This window comes from Budorcas taxicolor, chromosome 2, assembly GCF_023091745.1.
Source record: "Budorcas taxicolor isolate Tak-1 chromosome 2, Takin1.1, whole genome shotgun sequence".
NCBI lineage: Eukaryota > Metazoa > Chordata > Mammalia > Artiodactyla > Bovidae > Budorcas > Budorcas taxicolor.
In genome coordinates, this window is record NC_068911.1 from 169,514,889 (window position 1) to 169,523,487 (window position 8,599).

General features: G+C 44.5%; 1 protein-coding gene across 1 annotated transcript; it reads right to left on the minus strand.

Annotated features, from left to right (window-relative positions):
- Positions 1-5,184: 5,184 nt before the first annotated feature.
- ATP5IF1 (ATP synthase inhibitory factor subunit 1) lies at positions 5,185-7,277 on the minus strand. Its single transcript, XM_052635578.1, has 3 exons — positions 7,108-7,277; positions 6,918-7,009; positions 5,185-5,456 (listed from the first exon to the last, which is right to left on the minus strand). The coding sequence occupies exons 1-3, from the start codon at positions 7,192-7,194 to the stop codon at positions 5,306-5,308; spliced, it is 330 nt and encodes a 109-aa protein (XP_052491538.1). The 5' UTR covers positions 7,195-7,277; the 3' UTR covers positions 5,185-5,305.
- Between the last annotated feature and the right edge of the window lie 1,322 nt (positions 7,278-8,599).

The following is an 8,599-nucleotide window of genomic DNA, read 5'->3' on the forward strand; positions in this document are numbered from 1 at the left end:
GGCCAATAAGCACACAAAAAGATGCTCAATATTATTGGTCATCAGAGAAATGCAAATCAAAACCATGACGAGCTACCACTTTACCCACATTAGGATAGCTAGAATCAAAAAAATCACGTGTAACAAGTGTCAGTGAGGGTATGAAGAAACTGGATTTCCGTACATTGCTGGTGGGAATGCAAAATGCTGCTGTGCAAAAACAGATTGGCAGTTCCTCAGTAGGTTAAATATAGAATTATTCTATGATCCAGCAGTGTCACGCCTAGGTATTTATCCAAAAGAACTGAAAACAGGTGTCCAGATAAATACTTGTATAGGAATATTTTTAGCAGCACTATTCACAACAGCCAAAAGGTGGAAGCAAGCCGAATGTCCATCAGTTGATGAATGGATAGTCAAAAGTGTGATATAGCCACACAATGGAATATTATTCTGCTATTAAACAATGGAATGGAGGTATGGGATGGGGAGGGAGGTGGCAGGGAGGTTCAAGAGGGAGGGGACATATGTAAACTTATGGATGGTTCATGTTGACATTTGGCAGAAAACCAACACAATACTGTAAAGGAATTATCCTTCAATTAAAAATAAATAATTTTTTAAAAATGGAATGGGACTTCCCTGGTAGTCTAGTGGTTAAGAATACACTTGCCAATGCAGGTGACATAGGTTCCATTCCTGGTTTGGGAAGATTCCATGTGCTGCAGGGCGACTAAGCCCGTGTGCCCTAGAGCCATGGGAAGCCATCGCAGTAAGAAACCCCGGCACTGCAACTAGAGCCCCTGCTCACCACGTGCAGCCTCGAAGACCCAGTGCAGTCAAAAATAAATACACAAAAGTTTAAACCATGTTACACAGACCAGCCTTGAAAACCTTACTCTAAGTGAGAGAAGCTAGACACAAAATGTTACATATTGTATGATTCCATTTGCATGTTGATTCAGAATAGCCAAGTCTACGGAGACAGAAAGCAGGCTAGCGGTTGCCAGGGGCTGGGTCGAGAGGGAAATGGAGAGTGACAGCTTAATGGGTACGGAATTTCCTTCTGGGGTGATGAAAATGTCTCGAACTAAATAGAGGCAATGTTTGCACAACATTGTGAATATACTAAATGCCCCTGAATTTTACACTTTAAATGGTTAATGATTAATTTTATGTCATGTGAATTTTATCTCAAGTTAATAAAAAGGATGATGAGCAAGGGGGAACCTGTGGCATCTGCTAATTGCGAGATTGTGCTGGGTGGCCCAGCGTGTGAAGCGTTGGCATACGTCTCCTTGTACTTCTTTGTTCCTTTGCCTGCTCCCAAGCTTTTTGTTCCTTTCTGATGTTTGAGGTTGAAGATTCCTCAAGGGTAAAAGTGGTTTAGGTGTTTTCTGCTCTAGGAAAGGACTGTACTTAAAAAGAAGAGGGAAAGGAGCAAAGGAGGGAGAGAGGATGGAAAGAAGAAAGAAAGAACTGAGAAGTGGGACACAGTGACTGAGTCAGCTTACAGGTGGCCAGCTCAGCCCTGGGCAGAGTCACAGAACTTACTACACTCCCACCTCCCCATCCCCGCCACAATCCCTCCGAGCAGCAGATAGAAAGGCTAAACTATTGTCGACCCCCAGGAGCCAAGGACCTCTCTCAATGCCAGATGCTGTCACTCAGTCTTGAATGCCAGTCTCTCCTGTTTACCTGGCTGCTGTTATGTCTCTCCCAGGTCAGCACTGATTGCCTGTCCCACGACCTCCCCCAACATTCTAGACTCACTCCATTAAAACGACATTGTTGTTTAACCACTTGACTTTGCCAATAGGCTGTGGGTTCCATAAGGACCGCCGTGGGAGTTATTTGGTAGTTGAATTCCCAGTGTTTAACAAGTGTCCAGCATGTAGTAGATACTAAATATAATTTTTATATTAAAAATTAAATGAATACATTTTAGAAGTATGAAACTGGAATCCATAGAATATGCAGCAGTGCATATTTGAAAATAGTGGAATAACCCTGGGTCATCCCCAATGGTCCTGGCAAGACCCACCACCCACAACCTGTTCCACGTTGAGGAGGGAGCTAACGGGTAGCTGAACCACTGCAATTCAAGACTGTGGGAACAGGAGTTCTGAAGTAAAGTCCTTGCGCAGCACAAACCTGCTTGTGTGACCTTGAGATAGTTATTCCCAATTCCCTGCTTTTGTTACTTTGGTTATAAAATTAAGCTTATGGTGTATGAACCTATTTACCAGAAATATCATGAGATTTAATGAGTAAATAATTATAAAGTGCTCCATAAATAGTTGTGCAATTATAAATAATTGTTAAATAATCTCATGTAAAATTCCATAGAAAAAAAATTTTTTTTTCTGACACAGGTGGTTAGAAAGCTACTTAGACACATCTCCTGTACTTTTCAGGGCTTCTCTGGCCCCTGCCTTTCCTGAGTTTTGTTTGTTCAGGTCTTGAGATTCTGTGAGGCAATAGCCTGTTCTTCCAGTAAATTACTGTTTTTCTCCTCCATAAGCCAGCCAGTGCTGGTTTCTGTTACTTGTAAACAAAAAAGATTTTAACTAATGCAATAAACCAGTGTAGCATTTTCCAAATTGTATTCTGTGGAATGCAATGTTCGAAAATGCTAATATGTTTTGTACAGAATAATTCTTAATACATTTTTTAAAAAGTCCTAAAATAGCATTCATATTAAGAACTCTATTAGAGACTTTCCTGGTGCTCCAGTGGCTGAGACTTTATGCCCCAAAGCAGGGGGCCCGGGTTCTATCCCTGGTCAGGGATCTAGACGCAACATGCTGCAACTAAGACCTTGCACAACCAAATAGATATAATATTTAAAATATTAAATATATAGTTATCTTCATTGTACTTAATAATCTGCCTATGTTGACACATATGTTGCCTATGTCTGATGATTATTAAAAGTGCCCTGTGCTCAAGAATGTCAGCAAATTTCATTAGAATTTAGAATGGTCCTCAAACTTCAGGGCACATCAGAATCACCTGGGGGAGCTTGTTTAATGACATTGCTGGATTCCACCCTCAGTTTCAGCAGGTCTGGGATGTGGCCTGGGAATCTGCGGTTCTAACAAGTTCCCAGGTGATGCTGCTGCTGCTGCTTTGTGGCTTCTTTAAGAATCCCTTGCTGTAGTATTTCTCAAATTCTAAGAACCACCTGAGTGTGCTTCTGGACCTTTGGTTAATCTCATGGCCTGTGTTGTGTCTGTGGTAACTGGTTCATATCACATAAATTACCTTAGGATTTTAACATATATTTGTTTAAAAGTTTTAAAGTATTTTAAAACATAGTTGTATCTTTCCGTTACTATGATAGGAAAACTAACCACAGGTATGTCCTAACAAAAAGATCATGAGTTACCATTTTCATAAAGCTCAGGTAGTTTTAAATTAGGCAGCTCCAAAAACTTTTTTAAGAGTTGAAACTCAGTTTTAACCACTGGAGTTACACTGCAGGGGTTTCAGGTTGATCCCTCAAGGGGAAGTTCCACATGTTGCCAGGTGAAGCAAAAAAAAAAAAAAAAAATTTGAACTCATGATTCCTTGTCTTCACTTTAAAGTTTCAACTCTTTGATTCAATCATCATTAGACTGATTTTCATTTAAAACATAGGACAAGAGTAGACGATACACTGCTGTTGAGGAATCAACTTAGGAACATCATTCCCAGTAAGGAAAGTATTGATTATAAAAAGTCACAAAACACTATAATCTTCAATTTTTTTTTTCTTTGCCTGTTTGGCCTTGGGACATGTGGGATCTTATTTCCAGGAATCAAACTCCAGGCCCATGGCAGTGAAAGCAGAGTCCTAACCACTGGACCACCAGAGAATTCCCAAGATTTTGTGTGCCATTTTTTTTTTTGTCACAAAAGTCCAAAATGGGAGATGTTATGTGTTCCTCAACCAGTTTTTAAAATTTCAAATTTTGCAGTGTTTTAAAATTTTAAAAAGGTATGTGAGTTAATATGACCATTTCTTGTACCTCATCTTTAACGTCATTTTGTTGCTGGCCACTAGAATCTCAGCACTCATACCTCAAGAGTATCTAGAAATAAACTTTCCATCAGCAGCACTATGGGTAAGTTTTGGAAACAGCCATCAAGTGTCTGGTCTGCAAGGACAGGGTCAACGACTTGTCCAAGATGTTATCACTCAATGGTCCTAAGGCCTTTTGTGTAAATAAAAAGTCATCTGTCTTAAAACAAATGACATCACAATTCTGGGGCAAATGATCTACTATTGAACTGGTGAATTGAAAATATCTTGCCAACGGCCCATATGTCACTTGTTTTTTGCATTTTTGTCTATAAGAGTTACACAAATAGTTTGTATAATAATCAAGGCCTTGAAGTCTAAAGCAAGAGGATGCTCGAAAAGCAAAATGTAACTTCAGTGATAATTCTGATTCTGTGCTGTTAACAGATTAGGAGTCTAAACACCTGGATGCCAAGGTGACACGATTTCTAACTCCAGCCTTCTCAATCTGCATGAGGATAATTAGAACAAGGGTAATTAGTTCACACGGAGTTGTCTAATCCATTTTATAAATGCAAAATGGTATTACTGATGGTGCCTTGAATTACAACTTTTAAAGTCCATCCTAAAAGGGATCAGTCCTGGGTGTTCATTGGAAGGACTGAGGTTGAAGCTGAAACTCCAATACTTTGGCCACCTGATGTGAAGAGCTGACACATTGGAAAAGACCCTGATGCTGGGAAAGATTGAGGGCAGGAGGAGAAGGGGATGAAGAAGAGGATGAGATGGTTGGATGGCATCACCAACTCAATCAACACGAGTTTGGGTCAACTCCGGAAGTTGGTGATGGACAGGGAGGCCTGGCGTGCTGCGGCTCATGGGGTCACGAAGAGTCAGACACAACTGAACGACTAAACTGAACTGAAGCAACCACTCCTGTTTTCCAGGCTGCTCTTGACTTTATACGTTGACATCTATCCCTTAGGAAGCTCTCTCCGCTGCCTCTTGCCTAGTGTCTGACGGGGAAAAGGGACTTTCTGTTCTCCCCGTCATGCTGTTTCCTGCCTCTGCTGCACAGCACTCATCACACTGTGCTTTGGCTCCAAGTTCCCTACTGCAGGGACCCTGTCTTCTGATTCATTTTAGTGGCCCAGTAGTGTGTCTCCTTACCCCTCTTCAGACAAAAACATTAGACACAGTTCACTAATGACAGTTTATTATAATATTTTGGAAGCACACAGATTGCTTTTGGTTAAACCAGAACTATGTCTACATAGAAGTGGGCAATAATAGGTGCCATTCTATGGAGATCTGGCGCACTTAGTCGTCATCTTCACTCTGTTTTAGTTTCTTGATCGACTGCTTATGCCGCTCAATTTCTTTCTGCAGGCGCTCAATCTCCTTTGCATGATGAGAGATCTCATTTTCATGGTGTTTCTTCAAGGCAGCCAGCTGTTCTTTAGCACGAGCTCTACAGGACAGAGTGGCTCTTGGTTTAATCCCAATTGTTCACCCCAAAGAGATCTCTAAGCACCTGAAACACCTAAGGCAAAAAGGCATCCCAACCCCACAGGAGTCTGGCTCACCATCCTCTTCTACCCTCTTCAAGCCCCACTATGAACAACGACTCCATCCTAAGATACAACATTTACAGGAGATGGCCAAAAATGATTCCATTGTCCTGGTGCTAGTGCCTGAAATTCCTGCGCTAATGAAGGAGTCCTTTCAGATTCAGTAGAAAACTCCAGAGAGGTGTGACTTAAGTCCCTACCTGAAGGACTTATGCGAGAAACAACCCAGAGAACAGAATCCCTTTCTGGGGGGGAAAACAGCAAAAGGAGGTGGGGAGATATAAAGGTGCATAGTTAAAGGACAAATATATGTGTCCTACCACAGTTTATCTAGGGCTGTCTTTGCCTGAGGACTGCAAGGCCCTCTGTAAAAGGCCAAAATGAAGGGGAGGAAAAATAAAAGTGGTCTCTTGAGTCCAATTTAGGTCTCAAGAACGGATGATTCAAATGTTGGCTTGGCTATATACAGGCTTCTGTCTTCCATAAATGTAAAATGTGGGAGACCAATTAGATGGCCTCTAAGGGCTGCACCTTATCTCTCTGGTATGACAGGTGCCATGGCGATAATCCTTAATCGTGAGCAAGAGAGGGCAGAAAAGATAGGCCAAGGAGAGCAGAAGATAGATTAGTTCCACGCTGCTCCCCACTGTGGATACAAGTCAGTATAAGATAACTCGAGGCTGGTAAACAGGGTAGACAGGCCCAGCCCAATCCATGCTCCTAAAGGCTGGGCTGGGCTGGGCTGAGCGGGCCAAATCTCCAAGAAAAGGGGGGATAGGTGTCCAAACCACGTGCAGCTGCCACATGCTCCTACGATCCTACTCGCTGACGCGAGCTGCAGAAGCAGAAGGGTCTAGAAATGGCTGAGGGTCTGAAGAATCAGGGAATTCATCCTTGCGGGGCTGGCAAGCTAAGGCCTGGGATGAGGACTGAGAGAATCAGGCTCAGTGAGTCTGCAGATAGTGGAACCGTCGGATCTAGATGCTCTGGGAGGAATCTAGGGGGCATTCTGCACGATGCGGGTAGACCTCCATGAGTGGAGACGGCAGATAACTCAGGAAGAGATAAGTCGAGGTCTGCAGACCCGCAGGTGGAAATGACTTGGATATGGGGGCCGTGGGATTCGGCAGGCCACCGGGAGCCCACAGGTGGCGACAGTAGGGCCCTCAAGCACTGGGTGTTAACAGGTTCAGGGGCCTGTTAGGTCTTTCTGGGAGGGTGAGATGGGGTGGGGTGGGGTCGGGTGTGGATGGGACGCCGCAGGACGCCAGGGAGGGATGCGTGGGGGCAACTGACAATTGAAGAGGGGCTGGAAGGCCGTGAAGGATCTAGGGCTGGACTCGGGGTCCCCAGGGCCTCACCGGAAGTATCGCTCCTCTTCGGCCTGCTCTCTTTTTCCGAAGGCCCCACCGGCGTCCCGGACCGCGCCCGCACTGGACCTAACACTATCTCCCTGCGGAGAGAGACGGGGGCATTGGTAGAGACGCGGCCGGGAGCGAGAGGAGGAATCCGCGCTCAGGGCTGGGGCAGCGGACCCTGCCGCTGGCGTACCGATTCCGAGCCAAAGCCTCGGCCTTGCATTGCCCAGACGCTCCAGACGGCCTGCCGGGTACGCGCCGCCAACGCCGTGGCTGCCATTGCTGTCAGTGAAGCACCCCTCCAGTGACCTGAAGTTCAGCTTCTCCTTAGGCGCAGCTTCTCCGCAGGCGCTAACGGCCCGCTGGCCAGGCAGCCAATCGTTTCGCTGGAGAGGCGGGATGAAGCCAGGGGTAGCGAATCATTCGAGGGGGAGGCGGGGTTCCTGTAGTTTGTGACGAATCCAGCAAAGGGGCGGGCCCATTCTTAGCCAACCCCTAGCAAGGGCTCCAGGGTCAAAGGACTGCAGAAAAATAATGGAGGAGATTGGGGAAAAGGTGGAACAGAGAGGCTGTAGCCAAGGTTTCGGCTCTTGGATCTATCAGAACTAGGCGTGGCGTCCACCCCCACCTCACCATTCCTACTCTCACGTTATTGTTAAACACCCAAAGGAAGCCTTCATTTTTCTGGACTACTAGCATCAATAAGATGGGTAATAAGGGGGCGGGGGGCGGCTCTGTCCATGATGTTGACGTCCAGGGTGCCCTTACTTAGTCATTTAGAGTTGTGAGGATTTTTTTTTTTTTGGATGTATGAATCTATGGGTTTTTTTGCTGTTGTTGCACTGACATTTCACTCTCAAGTCTAAAACTTCAGCTCAGAGAAAACTTCTCTGCCCTCCGTCATTCTATCAATAGCTCACTGTTTTGTTCTTTTTGTGCCTTCGAGTTTATGAAGTTGTCATTACTGAATTAATATTTGCGAGATGCATTGATGTGTTATCAAAAATGGACTTGATAACAGGACTTTTGCAGTGTGGTGCAATCAAGTTGAAAAGAGCATAGGTAGGCGTCTAGGGAAGACATTACCTTGGTCTTCCGTTAGCCATCTAACAAATGTCATCAAGATAATAGTAGTTCATAGCCTTTGCCTATGTCATTTTCTCCCACTGGGTCCAGTTTTTTTCTCCTTTAGTTGAGAGAGTTGGGCCAGATCTCATTCATGATTATAAAAATATCTTCTTTGCTTTCTGTGACTTTGTTGAAGTGTTTTTAGTGATCACCTTTTCGCTGGAAAAATACTAGCCCTGGTTTGTATGACTTACATGGGAGGAAATGGCTGCGGGGCACATTTTCAAATGTTCATTTCACAAAACTTGAAAAAGCATGAAAGCAGAAGGCTAGAAATAATAATCACGCATAAGCCCACTACTTAGTGATAACTGTGTGTGTCTCTAGATACTTCAGTGCCATTCCTGTTTCAGAGGGCTTCCCTGGTGGCTCAGATGGTAAAGAGTCCACCTGTAATGCAGGATCCCTACGTTGATCCCTGGGTTGGGAAGATCCCTGGAGGAGGGTCTGGCAACCCACTGTAGTATTCTTGCCTGGAGAATCTCCATGGACAGAGGAGGCCGGTGGTCTATAGTCCCTGGGGTTGCAAAGAGTCAGATGAGACTAAGTGACTAAGC